This window comes from Ovis aries, chromosome 6 (assembly GCF_016772045.2).
Source record: "Ovis aries strain OAR_USU_Benz2616 breed Rambouillet chromosome 6, ARS-UI_Ramb_v3.0, whole genome shotgun sequence".
NCBI classification, from domain to species: domain Eukaryota; kingdom Metazoa; phylum Chordata; class Mammalia; order Artiodactyla; family Bovidae; genus Ovis; species Ovis aries.
The window spans coordinates 86,174,571-86,195,655 of record NC_056059.1 but is presented as its reverse complement, the minus strand read 5'-3'; the positions used below and the strand labels follow the sequence as shown (position 1 = coordinate 86,195,655).

Below are 21,085 nucleotides of genomic sequence, written 5' to 3'. Positions count from 1 at the left end.
CCACCACCTTTTTCTGGAAAAAGTTAATTTAGAGCTTTTAGAAAATAAGTCTCCTAGGCATAATAAGAGTATTTCAGTCCAAAAACCCCTCTGATGGCTTTCTAGCCTGCCTGACAGGTTTGTGCATGTGATTGTTTGCAGCCTCCCAACCATGAGAGGCACAGGAAGCTTAAAACATCCTAGGAATGTAGGGGCTTCCAAGGGGTCAAAATCATTAGAATAGGACTGATTAAGGGTTTCATTGTTGAGCCAATACTTGCTGCCAAGTTTTCATATCTTTTATTTGTTGATATAGTTGGTATGTAGAAAAACAGGTAGTAGCCCTGGTATTAGCAACATTAGATCTTTGAGTTAAGTACTTTCTTTGTTATAACTCACTGCACCTTTGTTCTACAGGAATGTAACTTTATTTAGTACTTTGAGAGTGATGCAGATTAAAGAAAAAACACGTCAAGGGAAAATGAGTTTTCTGGTTGATAGACATTTATCTGGGAAAAGAGCCATAAAAATGTTAACAGGCCCCCTGGCCAGAAGATGATGTAAAACCACCTGAGACCTTTTGTATACGGGAAGGTATGCAAAAGGAAAGCCTGGTCTCAATCAGGGTCAGGACTGCTGCCCCTGCATAACTCTGCATATTCCATTATTTCTTTATGTACAACTTGGGGTATATAAGCTGCTTTTGAAAATAAAGTTGTGGGTCTGGCACCAATGCTTGGCTCCCCCATGTTGTTCTTTTCTCCCCTTTCAGGCTGAATTCCCATCTGGAGCACAGAGGCTCTCCATGTCTACTTATTTGCCCTGGCTTCTAAGACCCTCGAGAGAGGAAGCCCAAGGCGGGTCACCCTCCGCTATTCAAGTGGGCACCAGTGGCCTACATAGACGGTTGCAAGCTCCTTGTCTCGGAGCTTTATTGGTCTCCTGTGTAAACCAAGTTATTCAGCCTCTATTCTCCACTAATTTTCCTACTACACTATTCTTTCCTAATCTCTCTTTATAAATAAATCTCTCCTCGTTGACTTCGTCCCCGCTTCGAATTCCCTGGATCCACCAGGGCTGGACCCCGGCAGTTTGTATTAAAAAAGAAAAAAAAACACACAAAACATGTTTTTTCCATGTTAGACCATGTTAAAAAATTAGGAGATCTTGCACACCAACCCGCCTTTCTAGTTTCTTCTAGAGTTGCAATATTTGGTCACACGTGATGTGAATTCCTTTCTACATGCAACAGTGGAATGGAAGGAGTAACAGAAGAGAATGCATACATTTGTCAGTTCATCCTCAGAAAGATTTTCACAATCATTTCTTTTTCTCACTTGTATTATTTGTGAAGTTCTAGAGGTCAGTTTGGTAACCACAATCAAAATGGAAACATTTAAGCATCTGTAAAAAGCTGTACTTAGTACCAATGGTCCATCAATTCCCTGTGTCTATAGTAAAAGTGTCAATGCCTCTCCTTTAAACTTTTCCATGAAGGATAAACTCTTACAAAAATATTTACTGCCTAACTACAGTTGACTGAAAACTCTAGTTGGAGGTGCAAATTATTGAAATTGCATTTCCTACCTCAGGGAAAATGGAATGAGACTAGCGTCACTAAACTTAGTGATAACTGGTGGACTCCAAAGCAAGGTGATAATTAAAAATTTCAGAGATATAGTGAATGGAGCAATTATTTCATGAGAAATGGTCAAACCAGATGTGATCTCTCTGTGAGGCTAATTATTATATCCTTAGGAAAATTTAATGGTTGTGTTATCATGCTGGTTTTTGATGTAGCAGTACAAAAATTTTCTAGTGAACATAATTTGCTGAACAAAACTCTGGCTCAAGCTGCTATCAGAGTGAGTGATGATTCACCCCAGCTGCTATTTACAAATAAGAATCAATTTATGGAGCTATATTCCTGGAATGAAAGGAACATCACAATTTTATAGGAAAGATCATACTATAACATCATATTTGCAACTCTGGTACTTGCCTTCAGATTATGAATTTGAAGCATTTACCTGGATAAAAGGAACTATGTGATCTTATTACAGACTCTGAGATCCATGCTTTGTCTTATCACTCATTAGTTGGATGGAGAAATGTCCTGATAATCTATTGTTCATGTCGAGATTTCTTTGAATTGAGTAATAATTTGTGTTGCTACCTGAGTTTGCCTCCTTTCAAGCCTAGTGATATTCTAAATCATTTATGATAAGTCATCAGTTCAGAGTGTAATGTTTGACTGGATATATTTAGACATTCCTCTAATCCCCATATTATTCCCCTGATTTATGGAATAAGGAGGTGAAAAAAATGCTAAGTAGAAGCCATTCTTGTGTCTCTTTCCATCATAAAATCATAATTTGCATTTATGGGGGAATTACAGCTGTTGAACACTAAAAGATGCAAAGACTAAAAGATAGTGAATTACATCATTATTCCACTTCCTCATTTGGCCTTTAAAGTAGCTTCTTGGAGGATAACAATAGATTATTTCAAACTTAATGAGGTTATGGCACCTATTACAGGTGGCATTTCTAATATGATGCATGTCAGGCAAATTCCTAATATTTATTTCACAGCTAGTAAATTCATTTTTTTTCCCTCTGACTTAGCTAAAGGAAAAAAAAATACCAGAAACAGTTTGCTCTCGTCTTAAAAACAGAACTTTCTCTCTTATGGGACAGCTTTTAAGGACAAGTTTGCTCTAGTCTTGTACCACAGTTTAATCTACAGAAAACGTGACTTTTATCGTGCTACTGTTTACGAGACATTCATTAAATGGATGGCATTATCTATAGGATTCACAAAACATGAAACTGTGTTTTGCTGATTCTTTGGGAACTGACATGATGACAGAAGCTGGGAGATACATTTTATGAAGACGTATGAATCTGCACCCTCCATTAACTTCTGCCAGGTCCAGTATTCTGAGTATGTTGACAAACCTTCTCTAGATTGAATAACAAGTTGTTGCACCTTGTACTTTCTAACATAGAGGAGGCAGGAGACCTAATACTAAGTGGATTTAAAAAAAAATTGTCAAGGCAAAAATTACATGTTTCAATGTTATGTATACATGTACATATAATCAGTAAGAAACAGAACAACTGATATAGATGGTCTAAGCTGTTGTATATGAAACCTTGTTACCTGCGTTTTGTGACCTGGGTCATACAAGGTTCTTAAAGAGTCATGACAGATTGGGTTGGTTGGGAATCCTAGAATAAAGCCAGGAAAGTAAATTTCACCTGGGGCTTTAAAGATATCAGAATAAGCAACTATTGTCATTTTGAGAAGTAATTCCTCATTAGAGTTTTGGAGGACACCGAACAGCTCACTATGAATGCTCTGTTACTGTGTGTCCCGTGTTAACTTTTACAATGTTTATTTTATAATCTACCTAGTTATAAACTCAAGTATAATCAAGTGGATTGGGCTCCAACAAGTCCTGCATAATTAAACAGTATAACCAGGTTGTTCAAATTCCCAATGCACCCACAACTACTACACTGTTGTTCTCTCTGCAGCCACATCCATGTTCACATGGAAAATATTCTATAAACAGTTGACTTCAAATGAAAGATCTTAGACTCAGTTTATAATCTACCAGCATCAGCTAGAAGTGAACATTTGAATTTTTGAAAGTGTCATAAAAATTTAGTGAAAACAAAATGTTATATACATACAAACTCACAAGGTTGTGTAAATTCCTCCCAATGGAATAATGACAAAAATAGGAATAGTGCCTTAAAATGTAATTTATTGAAAAGAAGAAAGACAAAATCTCAGTTACTGCACACAGTTATTTGAAATGATGGCACTTACAGGAGAGGTGATTCAAAGGCTTTAAAAACATTTTCCATATAGAAATTTAATGAAGACTGTAATTCCCTTTGACTCAGTGGCCTTTATACCAGCATGATACTACTGGAATTTAGGTAACAAGCTCTTAGGACAATTTCACTTAAGGATGTTACACAATCTAAAATACAATAGAGAACTCAAGAAGAAAGAGTGCCTTCAATTTGAGATTGTCCTATTCTAAAACAGCAATTGAAGCCTTTGGATAGAATGGTTTGACATGATAGATGAAAAGACATGTAGAGCATGGAATTTTCAATCCCATCTGTAAATCAAAAAAGAAATATGTAGTTAGTTATGCTGCATGTTTTGAAAGGAGAAGCTACTGTTAAGATACACTTTAATAGTCATTTTCTCTTCATCTTAAGATGAAGTTCACAAAGTTATATGTGTCTCCTGTTACTAACACATACCCACTGCTCCTGATTTTTAAGTTTTACAGGCAATTTATGACTAGGTTGCACTTTCTTTTGCAGTAACAGAAAATATGGCAAAATAATTCAAAGTAAAAACTTCCACGTATGTCAGACTTTTACTTTCCTTCTTTTGATCTGTTGTAAGGGAAGTTTCCACCACTAGAAAGGGAACATACACACACACACACAACTACAAGCTCCTATACAGTAAACTGAAGTACTCAAAACACATCTATGGACATTTAAATCTGTTTTCTTCTTAACAGACAAATACTTGATTTAACTATGTGACTTTTTAAGTATTTCTATTCCAGTGATCATAAAGAATAAGGTTCCTCTGCTGGGGTCACCAGAATTAGTAACACCTACACTCCTATACTTGTGTAGAAATTTCAATATAATAAATTATATTAATTAAAATTAGCTAGTTTTATTGTTACTTAAATTTGATATTATTATAATACAAAAAATGTTGAAGCCAATTTAATTATTGATATTATCTAAGTGTAATGTGTCTAAATATAGCTAGACTAGAGGACCAGCAAAACAACTTTATAGTCTACAAGTTGTACCTTTGTATTCATATGAAAAGAGGATCAAGACAAGCAATTTCCAACTTACCAAAGACCATAATTGTGGAGTTCCTCATAATTCACTTGACTCTTCTGAAGGAACAAAAATTGGTAAAACGTGAGTAAGGTAGTCAGTAATAAAATTTTGCTAAATCAAAAAATGAGCACTAATTTTCCCAGCAGTATGCTTAATAGATTATTATATTTAATCACCTTCAAGGTTATAAAAACAAACATCATTATATTATTTCAAGTAAGCGAAAATAAAAAGATCAGGATTTCAAGTTAGGACTTTAGGAATGTCAAAATCTGCAGTTTATCCCCCACATTGCATTCTAATGTATATCATGGGTATAATCCAAAGAAAGGCATTTAAAGATTAGCAAAAGTGCAAGGAGGATAAAGTTGAATTTTTACTTTGGAGAGAAAATTTTCCTCCTATTTTCATCAGAATGATTATCACTTATCAAATAGATAGCACTGCTCCACATGTTCCTGAGTAATGGATTAACATTAGCCATATATCAGAAAGTTATCATCAATTTTCCATTTCAGAAAATTCTAGCATAGGACACTAAGCATTTAAGTGTCATGCTTATTCTAAATTTATTTTTATATTATGTTTTCTTCTATTTCCCTTGATACGGCAGCAATATGCAGTCATTTAAATGAACTTACCACCACAGTGGCATAGTAGTCTTTCCACTGTTCTCAGAGCCAATGGGATTAGGGATGTCAGAGAATGAGGGGGCATCAGTGTATTGTGTGCCTAGTGGAAGGTAATACCAGGCACCAGATGGATAGGCGTCCAGCTGGTAGAATTGTCTGAAAAGCTAGAGAGAAAGACCATTGAAAAAGCAACAGTGTATGAGAAATCAGTTTTGAATCTCTGAAAATGAATCATTGCATTCATTTCAGACATGGCTATTCGCATCACAAGAGATGTTTACTCTGTGAGGAAAACAGAGAAACCAAACTCTTCCCTATGGTAAATCACAGTAAGGAAATTTTGGAAAGGATTTTTCTTAGGGTACCTGAGGGGTAATGAATAAATCACTTCTTTAAGATCAATAGCCAGTATTGAACTCCAAGAACCTGCATTACTAACACAGGTCCAGCTATCAAAGTCCAGAGGAAAGTGGTAGTGTGAATTTAATTATTATATAATTTATAAACTCATGGACATTTGGATTAGAGAAGGTCATTTTTGCCTTTCTGTTCTATAGTTTAGTTTTTCATGAAGGCAATGAGCTCAAAGAAAGGGAAGGTCCTAGTCCCAGAATAATACAGGGATTTCAGAAATGCCAAGAATAAAGAGAAAAGAATTCTCTAATTCCTAGCCCAGTGCCCCTTCGTAACTATAAGGTTTTGGTGCAAAACCATTATTTCTTTTCTGAAATTTTGGAATAGGTACCTCTGTTAATCTATCATGGCCTTTTATTTGTTTCTGTGCATTAATGTAATTCTTTATATATTCAGGTGGAAAATATATGTTCTTTGATGGAATTAGAAAAACCAAAGAAAGCATTTCAAGTTTTGCTGTGGTTGCCTATCCTAACGATTATAATAAATATGATATCTGAGATTTTCTCTTATTAGTATTAATATAAAAAATCAAATAAATTCACCTGAGGGTAGAAGTAGGCCAGTTCCTTAAAGGAGAGAGAGGAAAAAAATAGTTTTGTGATTCAAACCCAGTTAAATGCCATAAGAGACTAGAGTATTACTACCAAATGCTCTCATTAAGATTAGAATGATTACCCTCTTTTTAAAAAATTACATGGAAAGGTGAGGATAGTGTACTCTTTAGACCTCAATGAAGTACGTAATTGTCTTTTCTTTTCTCTTACTTTGGCCCATGAGTGAAGAGAGAATTTTAGAAGAAATTGAGAGCAAAATATGATTCACATTAAGGAATGATTATCATAAAATTGATTGATGACTACTATGTTTTGAATCTTGTTTAATCCCTTATCAGATTCATATTTATAAAACTCCATGGTCTTCTTTGCACGGTTTCTTTTTTAAATTAGCATACTATATGTAAGTTCAACCATCAATGGACCAAAGAAACTGAACCGAATGCAGTTACCACCTTTAAAACTGAAGACACTAAAAAACACTGCAAAACTCAAGATATGTGAGTTTTAGAAGAAAATAAATCAATAGATTCATATTAATTTCACAAATGAAAGAGCAGGGCTCAGAGAGAAGAACACAGTTTGCTCAAGGTCATAAGATTAGATCTAAGACTGAAAACTCAAGAAGCCCAGACAGTACTATAGATTAATAAAAAGTCAAATTTGAATGATATGAATAGTTGGTTGAGGTTGTTCTAACTTAAAAGTTGACCTGAAGCTCTCTTCATTCAGGGATGGCCATAGAATTGTTCTTTCATTTCCTTTGGCAACTTAGATCTGATCTTTCATAGCAATGTTGGAACCAGCAATGTTAGAGTCCAACACCAGTCAACAACTAAGAAATACTAGCAGAGCACTACTTCCTGATGTAACTAGTTAAATAACTCCCCAAACCAGTGGTTACCAATAGATAGTTTGGGGCAGTTTTAAAACTCAAACAGACAGACACACACTTACCTGATTCACTGCTATCATAGGCTGTTTCTGGAAAGAAAAAGAGTCAGGGTGATCTTTTAAGGCTGAATAAAACCAGAAAATGTAAGAAGCAAACTTTTTGAAATGCTTTGCATGTTAGAGATCTGGAAATTCACACTAATAATTTTGCCAATTGCATTATCTAGATAATATTTCTTCTAAGACATATGAAACATACTCAACAACCTTCATAAGACTCGTTAAATGACAGTAGTGATTGAAATTGGCATAGCTTTTGATAGGAATCAGAATTGTAATAGCAGCACATATTTCACAGTATCTGGTTGTCACCTTAAAAATGAAATCAGAAGCCCTAGGAACACTACTAAATCAATGGAATGCAAGGCAGAGGAAGAATCAGTTTCTATTATATAGATAAAAACACTATACAGATGGAAGGGAAAACAGATCAGAAAGGTTTTTTGACAGAAACATTTACTATCTCTCCAGATAGTTTCTTCTAAAGGTTTCAATTAGAATTAATAAATCTCCAAATGGCTTGCTTGAAAGAGCATAATTATGAGTTTGAATTTCCTAAATATAAATTGAATTTAAGAATCAAATCATGGACATAAAGATATAAAATTTAGGAATACCTGAAAAGAGAAATTAACATAACCATGGAAATTAACATAACCATGGAAATTAACACTTCATAGTGTTTAGAATTACAAAGGTGCTGCTGTCAGGTGAGACTGACAGAATAGAACAGCTCCCATTTCAAAGAAGAATGACAAATAGTTCTCCTTTCTCAGATTGATTACTACAAATTGTTTCAGAAAGTTGGGAGTGAAAAATAACCACCTGAGAGGAAAGAAGTCTCTTCAAAATTGTGAAGCTATTTAAAAGCAAACATATTTAAACTTTGCAACATATTATCATTATGTAATTCATTTAGCAAAATATTACCTGGTGGGCAGGGTTTCCCTCTTTCATACTATGAAGTTGTTCCTAAATAGAAGGAAATATGTTCTAGGTTACCTAGATATCTTCTGATGTAACACATTCATTTTACAATTACCAAGAATATATCATCTATGAAGATTAGTATAAACTGTATTCTCTGCCAAAATTTTGAAAATTAGCAATATAGCTTTCATTTTCTAACTTTAGAAAAAATATTCAACTCAATGTTACACTTGCTATAATTTGGAAGGATAAAGAATCTATAAGTTTCATATCTGGGGGAAAATAATCCACCAATTCCCTAGGACTACATAATTTCTGTTCATGACTATTAATCACTCATTTACATTTTATCTTTTATAAATTTTAAATAAAACATTATCAAATATGGGTAGTAGAAAAACTTCTCCCTTGGATTTTATTTATTTCTGTTAAAAAAGAAAGAGGAACACACATTATAAAAACAACACTTGAAGAAAATACTAAGATATTCTAGATTTAGTAAATAGTCTTATATGGTCATGAATAGCTTCCTCAAAAAGAGAGATCTCTTTATCTTAGTACATTGATTTTACTCATGTGTGAATAACAGACATTTGCTAGGCACTTTCATTCACTGGGGGTCTATGCTAAATGCTAGGGACCATCTATGAAATAAATAATAATGAATACTATGAGCAGTGAACACTATGAATGATGAACACTATGAGCAGGACCATATAGTTCTAACACTTGTGGAGGTTACGGCCTAATCATATCATAACTAAGGTGCTAAAATATATTATTCATGTAATTTCTTAGATTAGTAATGATAAATTTGATTGAGGTACTGATATATCTAAATTTATTTGGCTTCTAAGTCCAAAGCAACACAACAAAATTGGAAACTGAAGCAAGAGTGACACTAAGGTCCAAATTAAATTCATTATTGACTTCCTCCTTCCTACAATTGTAACAGAATAAAAATGTGAAAATGTAATTTTGCTAAATTAAGACAAGTCCTTCTCCCTAAAGTCCTAACTAATCAAGCTTATTTGGTATAACTAAAACAAAAATTTATGGCCTCCCAAGTGAAAAACTATGATACTCAAAAGGATTGATGCTAAATAGTGAAGCTGGATTGTGCTAATAGATACTTTTTTGATCTATCCATACTATCAGCAGATAGTTTATGACTTCATAGTTCAAATGCACATCTTATAGTGCATTTAATATATTTTAAATTTAGTAAATATATCTCACCTCAGCACTTTTGGGAACAATTTCCTTAAAAAATAAAAAAACATGTATTATTAGTTTTATGACATTAATTTACATTCAAGATAAAAATGCTAATTAACCAGACACATCACAGCTTATCTGTGATTAAAAAAAACCTTCATAATATTGTCAAAGTTCTCATGAACATAGCAAATTTTATAGAGTCTAGGGATTAGGGGAAGGAGAGATTTTTTGAACATTTTATTGGACTTGCCACAAGCTAGCCTAAGGAATAACTGAGTAGGAGACTGCTCATTCAATATTCAAAACAACGTCAGGAAGTGAAGATAACTATAAAGGAAACGGGTCTAGAGACAATGAGATCAATCAACCTGCCAATTCTTTCTTAGAAAATTTTGATGAAAGCAATTTGAATGTATGGGATCCCTGATTCCTCCTACAGAGTCTACATTGTTTTTTAAATGGAATGTTTATTTGGCAATGATCTGTGCTTTCACAAGGAGGCATAGGTATGGAATCACCACTCAGAACTGGATTTGGGAAAATAAATACAGAATAAATTCCAGAATATAATGAATCATTGGGGAAGCTCTAACATGATTTGATGTAGAATTTAGTCAAAGTAAATTTCACTTAATTATTTTAATTCTGTAGACTTAATTTTATATTATTATAATAAAACATTACCAGCTGGGGCACGTTGTATTTTTTCAGTCTGAGAAGCTGTTCCTATTCAAAGAGAAAAATATATTGTCAATTTCGTGGATACCATCTATCATGGTATCCCTTTCCCAGGAGTAAAGAATGGGAAACTAATAATCTTACTTTAGTGTTGTTTCTACCACAGAGAATTTGGATTAGCCCAATCATTCTTTTTTTAAAAAAACATTAGAAAACCAACTGTGTTGCATTTTTTTTAACTTAAAATATATTATAATGCAGTCAGATATAAATAATTATTCAGTCAATCCTAAAAGAAATCAGTCCTGAATATTCACTGGAAAGACTTTTGTTGAAGCTCCAATACTTTGGCCACCTGATTTGAAGAACTGATGCATTGGAAAAGACCCTGATGTTGGGAAAGATTGAAGGCAGGAGAGGAGAAGAGGACAGAGGATGAGACAGTTGGATGGCATCACTGAATGGACATGAGCTTGAGCAAGCTTCGGGTGTTGGTCATGGACAGGGAGTCCTGGTGTGTCACAAAGAGTTGGACATGACTGAGTGACTGAACTGAACTGAACTGAACTGAGACAGTTTTGCTTACAGTGTGCATTATATCAGAATTGCTAAGAAAATTGAAAACAGATTTGCTTTCTGTGCTGTGCTAAGTCACCTCAGTTGTACCCAACTCTCTGTGATCCTATGGATATAGCCCTCCAGGCTCCTTTGTCTATGGAATTCTCAAGGCAAGAATACTAGAGTGGGTTGCCATGCCCTCCTCGAGGGGATCTTCCCAACCCAGTGATCAAGCCTGAGTCTCCTGCATTGGCAGAGGGGCTCTTTACCACTAGCACCATTTGTTTTCTGATTTTTGCAAATTAAATCAGAATATTGGATGAGGGAAAAAATGATGTTTCTGATACTAGCCACATTTACCGAGGGCTTACTTTGCACTATGTCTTGCTTTTATTAATTGCTTTATATGCTTAAATATTATTACTATTTTGTCACTTTGGAACTTAAGTTATAAATTTACAGCAGATAAGGAAACTATCTAATATCACATGCCGGTAAAAGGTAGAGCTTAGAGTCAAACTCAAGTCTGGTCAAATCTATAGCGTGCCATTTCAATACTGTGCTAATCAGATCTGACAGTAGACTATAATACACAAGTATTCAAATGAGAGTATGAATTAAATATCTGAGATTAAAAAACTTGTCAGTTTTATTTTCAGGAGGGATCAGTATACTACTAGAATCTGTTAGTCTGCTTTGTTTCACGTTTAGCAGATATTGAAAAGGAGAGATAATTTATCAACACAACATTCTTGCTCATTCCCTGATGCATTGGTCTTTGATTAACTTTTAATAAAATTTTACCAGATAACCCAGGTAACGCTCAGAGGGCACATCTTCCTTTTGAATGTACTTCTGCTAAAAAATTCAAAAAATAAAAAGTTTAATTAAAATTTAAGATATCCTGGATGATGTTAATATATTTTAAATTTAGTGAATATATCTCACCTCAGCACTATTGGGAACAATTTCCTTAAAAAAAAAAAATGTATTGTTAGTTTTATGACATTAATTTACATTCAAGATAAAAATGCTAATTAACCAGACACATCATAGCTTATCTGTGGTAAACTGATTTTAGCCACAAATTCCTGGGTAAATTTAGATAAGATGAACAATCAAAGTACATGTTCTCTTTTCTCTTCTCACTGCTTTCACCAGGGAAGTTATTCAGAATGTTGGATTGTGAAGAATTCACTTTTAACTGAATTCATTGGAACTGGGTTTATTTTGTAAACTGGATGAAGTTCTGCTCCCAAAGTTTAAGGATTTCATCACTTTGTATGCCTTCTCTTTTTCTCCTCTAGGTAACAAATAGCAAAGGATTCCAGTGCCTCTTTAACATAGAATTGATTGAGTTCCGCAAAGGATATATCATGTTTATATTTCACAATTTAGAAGCATAGCCATTATTGTAATTTTCAGTGACAAGATTTAATTCTACAAAAATCTGGGAAGGAAAAAAAAATTAGAAAAATCATGTTTGGATACCACAGATATCCAGATAGGATTATTTGCCCAGAAAGAAATCTTTATTTTGTCTCTGACAAATAATTGTTTTCTTACATTTTTGGGGTTGATAGCCTTGTATGTTAAAATTAGGATAGATTAGATACATAGTGCCTTGTACGATGAAACCTTACGGGACATGTAAACTTTATGGTTCAACAAACTTTCATAAACATTTTCTAATTGGGATACTTAATTAACATAAAAATGGCATACCTCACTTGACGAACTGCTTCCAGCTTTCATTTGCTAAAAGAAAGAGAATCATTGTTACTGCCTCTGAGACTTTTAGAATTAGAAGGAAACTATTCCACACTTTCATACTGGATTGCTAACTAGTTTTTAGTGAAAACAATTGGGTATAAAAAGATTCAGAGCCAATAAAATTTACTTTTTTTTGGATTGTCAATTTTATTTAAAATATGTTGGAGAGGGGAGTATAATAACTTACTTTGTAACTTAAAACCTTTTTATTAAAACAAATACAGATACTTTCTTGAGTAGAATGCAAATGCATATGAATTTTCGTGATAAAAATGAAACCTGGAATGAAGAATCCTATTGAGCTGGGCTATCTGAAACCCTGGGTTGAGTTTATATTCTCACATACACTTGGGGCAATTTTGATGTAAATAAATTGGAAATATGAAAATAGAACAATCAATTTCAGAATGGAACTAAAATTACATGAGCTTTTAAAAGTTCTAATCTTTGAAACATTTAGTTTTTTTCCTAAGTCATAGATGTTCATATTTACATATGGATCTGATTTCTGTTCCCAAGTACATACTAAGATATTGATTCTAATATGCAGCAAAATAGTCATCTCTTGGGAGAGTTGAGTAAAAAGTATTGTGGGCTAATGAATTTTTTTCATGTTTTGAGATTAGGTAGCATAGCCCATTGGAGAATGGAATGGGAAACCACTTCAGCATTCTTGCTTTGGGAACCCCATGAACAGTATGAAAACGTTAAAAGATATGACACTGAAAGATGAACTCCCCAGGTCAGTAGGTGCCCAACATGCTACTGGAGAAGAGTGGAGGAATCACTACAGGAAGTCAATCCTGAATATTCATTGGGAGAACTGATGCTAAAGCTGAAGTTTCAATACTTTGGCCACCTGATGCAAAGAACCGACTCAGTAGAAAAGACCTTGGTGCTGGGAAAGATTGAGGGCAGGAGACAGGGATGTCAGAGGGTGAGATGGTTGGATAGCATCACTGACTGAATGGACATGAGTTTGAGCAAGCTCTGTGAGATGGTAAAGGACAGGTAAGCCTGGCATGCTCCAGTCAGTGGGGTCACAGAGTCGGGCATGACTGAGTGACTGAACAACAGCATAGCCCATTGATCCTACATAATTGCTGCAATAAATTCTTTCTGCCCAAAGACCACCCTCAACACACAAGAGAGTGAACTCTTATCCTGGGATGACAGAAACAGGGTTTTAATTTTTTGAGTCAGATGTTCATTTTTAAACACTCATGCACATTTTGCTTTTTACTCTTGATTTTAATAAAGAAGCAAAGTTTCTCCTGATCATGTAAATGTCAAATTTCCTCTCCTTACTTTATCTGGCACAACGTTGTACATTCTTGGGTATGATAGCACTGCTTGAGGAGTTCAATCGCACAATTGCAGCGGATAGCTTTCTTAAAGCGTAGAGCATATCTTGTTTATGATATATAAGTGTAGAGTTTATTAAAATAAAGATCTTACCTTAGCATCTTCCATGGCTTGATCCTTAGAAAAGAAAAGAGAATTAACTTTATTTTTCATGACAAACATTCCAATATAAAATGATAATTACCAAATAAAATGGATGCCAAAGGAAATAGAAATGGGTGGCAATAGAGAACTGGTAAGGAAAATTTTAAAAAAGCCTACCTACCAGGCTAACTGAAGAATTTTCCTCTTTAATCTGCATTTCAGAGCTCAATAAAAAGTGCTGTAGATTTTTATATGTTTTGATAAATCATTGTAAATATTCTACATTTTCCTTTAACTAACCTAACTTCTTTTTTTCTTTAACTTGGCTTTTGGATGACAAACCAGAGCATTGGATTAAAGATTATGTGACAAATAAAAGTGCACAAAGCATTGGTTCAATAATGTATAAATATTTAAGCAAAATGAATTTTCTCCATGTAGTTTGTTGTGTTCAGTTTCCATCACCATAGCAGTACAGAGAGCAGTGAGATGATCCATAGAATTTAAGCTCAAAATACTATGTTGGTTTAGTTATCCAGCCAATTTTGGTCAACATACATGTTGCATCTTTTTTTCTTTGAATTAGAGATATCTGTTTTAGTTTTGGCCTTAGAGAATTGTTCATTCATCTTGATTAGGATACTTAAAGGATATTTGATTAGGATATTTTTTACTTCTTTCTTTTCATTATATTATATTTAATAGTTTTAAAATAAAGAATCTTACCTCAATTGATTCACTCCCAATATCCTGCCAAGAAAAGATACTTAGTCAGGTATGAAGAATATTAAGAAGCTGTAAATTTTTAAATACCTGTATGTTTTTTAAATACCTGTATGTTTTTTTTAATAACAAAGCTATTAAAACTTTGAAAAACAACCTTGATCAAATTGACATGTAAAACATTCTTGGAGCAGATATATTGCTTTATGTAGTACTCAATAAAACATTTTTTCTGTTTTGGCGATCAGTGAAAATAGTCTGTCAGTCCATAATTGCACTAATTCATTCTTTTATCCATTCATTCATTTATACTAATGCCTTGTCTCTTCACAGTTGCAAAGTTAAATCAATGAAATCAATATTTAGAATTCTCAGTAGATCTCATCAGTCATTTTGAAAGTTCAAGAAAAGTATAAATGTTACAGGAAATTTTTTTTCTAAAATGTTTTTTGTACTGCACAAAGCATTTTTCGACATACCACCTAAAGAAAATTTTCGTATTTTCATTATCTTGAGTTCATCACTCTGTTTTTCCCTTAAAAATTCTCTTTGTCAAAACCAATAAATTGTAGGTTGCAAATTATGATTTTGAGGTAACTTTAAAATAATTTAAATATCATTTATGTTCCTTACCTTACTCAGTTCATTGATGTTCTCCTTAAGGACAGAAAAGAAGAGAGAAACATGAATGGATGGATATCTGTAAGAAATGTATCTTACATTTTGCTGCTGCAAATTAAAAAATAAATATGCTTTTTGTGAATGCACTAATATTTCTTGCAATATCATTTCTTGCGTTATCTCCTTGCTAAGTTTTCTTTATTTAAGCTGGTCAGTACATTACTGTGCACTTAAAAATATTTAAAAAATTTTGTTCCAGTAAATTTGACTATTATTATCTTTCATCTTGTTTAAGTCGTAGTTCTGAGTTATCTTGATCTCTCTGTCTGGTTCAATAATCTAATAATAATCTAAGTGATTTTTCCACAAAAAGGCAATAAAGAATTGGTATAATACCATAAATAACATAGAATAAAATGCTTTGTTAATTCTGCAGTATATTCTATTCAGAATTTCTTACCTTTCTAAACACTTCTGGAAAAGGCTACAAGGGAAAAAGATTATATTAAAAATCATTCAGACTAAACTGGGTTGCCTAGCAAATCTTTTAAATACTGGTCTTGAAATAAAATTTCTATTTGTGTTCTGTTTGACAATTCAGTCATGAAATTACAGAAGACACAACACATCCAGAATATTGTAGAGATAAGAGAACATTCCATCATAATGAGAATGGAAATTATAAAATTTACATAGATTATGCACAAGACAGCATAAGTGTTTTACAAAGAGTCAAATGTATAGGTACAGATTAATATTTAAAGCAGCTTTTTAATATTTGCATATATAATTTCAATATTCTTTGTGGTTGCTTGGGTGAGCAAATGAAGAAAAAATTTGACCAAGTGAAAAAATATTTATAAATAAAAATTAAGTTGATTTTTCCAGAAAAATACATTTGTCATTGAAAAAGAAGTAGATAATACTTACCGCCACAACAAACCTGAGTAAATTTTCATTGAGGACTTCCTGTAGGAATTAAATTGTGAATTGTAAAAGTGAAAAACACAGTCAAAAAAGGAGAATGTTTTTCCATTTGAACACAAATTCTCCATTTATTTAGGTAAACCAAAATATTTCTTAGGTAAAATAAGAGATAATTAGTTTCAGTTTTATGATTTTATTTTAAAATCTGAAGGAGACACCATGTTTGGTTCCTTCTTTATCAGGCCTGTAGGTTTAGTCAGTTCTTCCTTATCAAATGTCAAAGGAGGAATTAAACAGGAATGTAATGAAAACAGAGAAGTGAGAGGGTAATCAACTATCTGAGTACCTGGATACAATTGAAACGAATGTATACAAATGAAAATGGAAATGAAGAAGACATTCAGTATTTATCATAGCTAACTGAAAGAGAAATTAGTTGGGGTAAAGAAAGAATCTTACCTCTCTGCTGTCTGGCTCATTCTGTACAGATTAAAAAATGAACTAAGCAGTGGATACGGTGGAAGATTAATGACTCTTGTAAAAGTGTGTGATAGAGTATCTAATTTAATACTCAGTGTGTAAATTGAGATCAAGTTGTAAATCATATGTTTGAGTGCAAGGAGAAGAGAAAGAATGAATAATACATGAAAATAGACCACATATACATATCCTATTGAATTAACTATTGCTCTTGCATAATAAAATTTTTATTAATCATAAATACGTAAGTCCAAATGCCCTCTTCTCTAAAAAGGTTTGTGAGAGCAGATCAATAGTCAGCTCAATAGTTGAAGATATTATACCTCAGCGGATGTGAAACTGGCTGTTTTCTAGAGAAGGAAGGAATGAGACTACAATCTATATATTAGCAATTTATCATCACTTAAGCTACACAATTTATAGTGAGTTCTTAGAACATAGAATAGAACACTCACTGGAGAGAGTCCTTGGTGCTTGATAGGATGTTTCTGTTAAAAAAAAAATGCAAGAACTGTAAAAACAAAAGCACTCAAAATACAATAATAATAATATCACAAGGCACATGTAATATTATACATTTAATAGTGCTGTTTAAGAAGTTTGTATTTAAGAGCTAAATTTGACACCAAGTTCCCCTGGGAGGAAAAAAAAAATTTATTGACAAAAATAAAAGAAAAGTAAATTATCTTCTGTTTCTAGAGTCGGTGGAGAAAATATAAAAAGACAAAAAATAATCTGAAATATTGTTTGTCTGGATTTTATTTTTTATCATAAATTAAATTATATAAAATTTTAACTCAATCTGCATTTTAACTGTGGGAACAAGATTTATGTTTGTTAAATGTTAGCATTAAAAAATGATGTTTTCTTTGGAAAAGGATTAAAGAATCTGTTTGCTGGGGGATCTATATCTGTTTCACTGATAAAAGGAAAAGATATGGACTACTCCAATGGCACATTTCTGAAGAACTTGGACCCTTTTTTCGTAACTTACTGTCAGATATTCCCTTCTTTTGATGCTTAGGGTTTAGCACAGAGAGAACTCTATTGGTTTAGAAGCTGGATTATTAGTGATCCTACATTACTTACACTTTAGAAAATAGGAGTTTAACAATAGAATATCTCAGCATTTCAGAAACTTTTGCATCTATATTTGATAGCTTGAGTGTCCAAATATCCAAAACTATTATCTTATTTGAATTGCTTTCTTGTCAGTTGATTCCTATTTATTTATTTATCATTATCTAGAGGTCACAAAGGAACAGAATAACTTTTTGTTTCACATTAATAACTGAATTTGTTTTTTGAGAAGAAACTTAAGTTACTTTACATTATCTAGTTTTTCTTTCTACAAGGACCAAATTATTAGATCTTTGAATCAGTTGAATGAGCCCAACTTTCTGTACCTTGGGAAATATTGGTTGACATGAGCCATCTCAAATGAGAGTTTGATTTAGGTTCCAAAAGTGGATACACTGCAATATAGGGCTTAATAGTATATTTGGTTGGAGAAGGCAATGGTAACCCACTCCAGTACTCTTGCCTGGAAAATCCCATGGATGGAGGAGCCTGGTAGGCTGCAGTCCATGGAGTCGCGAAGAGTGGGACACGACTGAGAGACTTCAATTTCACTTTTTGATTTCATGCATTGGAGAAGGAAATGGCAACCCACTCCAGTGTTCTTGCCTGGAGAATCCCAGGGATGGCAGAGCCTGGTGGGAGGCTGTCTATGGTGTTGCACAGAGTCGGACACGACTGAAGTGACTTAGCAGCAGCAGTATATTTGGTAATACAAAATTGAACATATATATGTTTACAAATATGTTAAGCCTATAATGGACCCAGGCAAAGAGACTAATTACCTTCTTTGATGCTCTTTATTGTATTGTTAATTACCTTATTTCTTTTTTAATTTTTAATTTTTTATTGTGAGGTGTTTATATTTTAAGTTAGAAATTTTATTTAGAGTTAAGTCTTTGAATAAACTAAATAATAATGATCAAAATGTGAAGGATTACTATAGCTTTAATATCAACACCTTAATAGCTAGTTAGAGACCATCAAATTCTTTACGACTACAATATCTTGCACTTGATGAGACTTGCATCAAATTGCATTTGAGATGACTTCAAACAAGAATCTAGAATCTTCTAAATTTTTTACTGTACTCACAGGCCTGGCAAGAGCAACAGCCACAAGACAGGTAAGGATGAGAAGTTTCATGGTTGTCAAGATCTATGTAAGAAAATAAAATAGGTCTTATAATAAAATTAGATTCATGAAAAAAAATTCTTGATTTTTCCAACAAAGGAGTATATTATGATAAAAGTTGTTTCATTTGAAAGTAATATTTTTATTCATTTAGTTTCTAATTTTGCTCTTCAATATAAATATTTACCATTCAAATTATTTTGCTTACTGCTTATCTAAGATAAGAAATACCAATATCTTACTACACTTCAAAGTAAAGCATTTGATCCTGAAAGTAATAGTAAGGTCTTGTCAGAGGAATAGAGAAGTATCAATATTTAAATATTACAAATTTTAAAATATGACAATAAAAATTAAAAAAAAATTTCCTGTAGATCATTGGATTTGTTAAAATTGATAAACTAAAACTGGTAAATTACATTTAATTTTATCTGTAATTTTTAAAAGATGTCTTTATCCTTTAGCCTGCTCTTTCAGAGTCTTCATGAAAAGCATTGTTTGTGCATTATGTAGACACTATTAACCTTCATTAAATTTTTAAAAGGATCTAGCTATTACTTAATTTTGCTTGGTTGATATATCCATGACATGACTGTATGAAGATGATTGAACAGAATTATAAGTCAAACATATCACGTTTGACTCCTAGAGTTCCATTAAATTGCAAGACCCTAAAATACATAAATTTATATGTGCTGAAAAAATGCATTTCAGATAAATAAGAAAAATTAGATTATACATGAAATTTGTTTATACCTTAGTCAGCAGACTAATGACAGATTATTTTATACAGGCTGCTTCAGTTTACAAACTGCAGAATCTACCTGCATTTGTTAAAAAAGACATATTTATAAGCCCCAAATGAGTTTATTATTTTCATATATTTGTATCCTTATAAATATCCAAATTTAATCATCTTTATAAAAGTAATCATTTATATCTAATTGTCTATCATTGGTGTTTCCTTTATAAAATTAATTTTATTAACCTAATTACATGGAATAAAAATGGCCTCGAAATATTCTACAGAAATGATCTTCACCATGAAAACAAAAAAATTATAAATTATTCTGTATGACAACATTTTACAGAATTTGACAAAAATGATTCAAATTATTTTACCATAAATCTATACTGAAGTTATGTATCTACATTTTCAGTATATAAGAATTTATTTTAAAAATGATCAGGCAATTTGGTCTTTATAAAAGTATTTAATTTTTCACCTATAGCTCTGAGATAGATAGTATCAACATTTGCAAATATATTTTTAAGCTAACAGTATATCATAGGAAAGTACCAATACTTGCAATCACATAGAAAAGTTACAACTGCGTATTAGTGAAGAATTAAAGATGAGACAGAGGAAAATAAAATAAGTTTTTTTATATGTATACATAATACCTTGAACCCAAGACTGGGAAGAAGCAGCAAGCTGGGTTGATGATCAAGGTGATGGCAGACTTTTGCTTCTGAGCTATTTAAACCTACTGATTAGTAAAAGGCTAATTTTGTGGTTTCAGTTTAACCGATAGGTTTATTTAAATTCTAAGAATTCTCTCACATCGGAAATCAATGTTCTGTTCAGTTCCTCTCCCAAGAAATTCCGAGGAGAGTTTACAACAAAGAAGTGATTCATTATATAGGAAATGGAATGGCATTGTTCTAAATTAACATCCAAAAAAAAAAAAACAAAACCCAACAAAACCCTAGATTTATGGTTATAATGAGAACATGCATTTATATCAATAAAATTTCCTTTGTAACTTTTGAAAAATTCAATACCTGTAAAGGAAATCCTTGGGACAAAACAGGGTCTTCAAAAATTTTCCATTTTTATTAACGTACAAGACCATGAGAAGAATTCATTATTTATTTCACCTCTTAAAACTCAGTTAATCCATATTATTTATTTTAATTATTTACCTTGTGAAATAACTTACATTATATGTGGTCTAATCTTTTTCTCGCAAAAAGAAAATATAATTATCATATAAACTTTGGTGGCATTTTAATTATACCACCAAGCTAATTTTTGTTTATTTTGGGTGTACTAGTTGTGGTAACTAGTTCATTC

General features: G+C 32.6%; 1 protein-coding gene across 2 annotated transcripts; it reads right to left on the bottom strand.

The window, feature by feature from the left end:
• Window positions 1-3,735: 3,735 nt before the first annotated feature.
• CSN1S1 (casein alpha s1) lies at window positions 3,736-20,465 on the bottom strand. 2 transcript variants are annotated; one of them, XM_012179357.5, is made up of 19 exons: window positions 20,413-20,465; window positions 18,970-19,032; window positions 17,253-17,285; window positions 16,321-16,359; window positions 15,851-15,874; window positions 15,403-15,426; window positions 14,773-14,796; window positions 14,056-14,079; window positions 12,550-12,582; window positions 11,773-11,796; window positions 11,629-11,682; window positions 10,273-10,314; window positions 9,607-9,630; window positions 8,368-8,409; window positions 7,441-7,467; window positions 6,472-6,495; window positions 5,522-5,676; window positions 4,893-4,936; window positions 3,738-4,120 (listed from the first exon to the last, which is right to left on the bottom strand). In XM_012179357.5, coding segments are annotated over exons 2-18 (645 nt in total). In that variant the 5' UTR covers window positions 19,021-19,032; window positions 20,413-20,465; the 3' UTR covers window positions 3,738-4,120; window positions 4,893-4,935.
• Between the last annotated feature and the right edge of the window lie 620 nt (window positions 20,466-21,085).

Excerpts from the sequence above, each read along its gene's own strand:
- CSN1S1 (XM_012179357.5), bottom strand. The coding sequence starts at position 19,020 with ATGAAACTTCTCATCCTTACCTGTCTTGTGGCTGTTGCTCTTGCCAGG. Across the intron at positions 10,315-11,628 it reads AGCGTTACCTGGGTTATCTG|GAACAGCTTCTCAGACTGAA; the intron begins GTAAAATTTTAT and ends CTCTTTGAATAG. Across the intron at positions 8,410-9,606 it reads TTGTTCCCAAAAGTGCTGAG|GAACAACTTCATAGTATGAA; the intron begins GTGAGATATATT and ends CCTTCTATTTAG.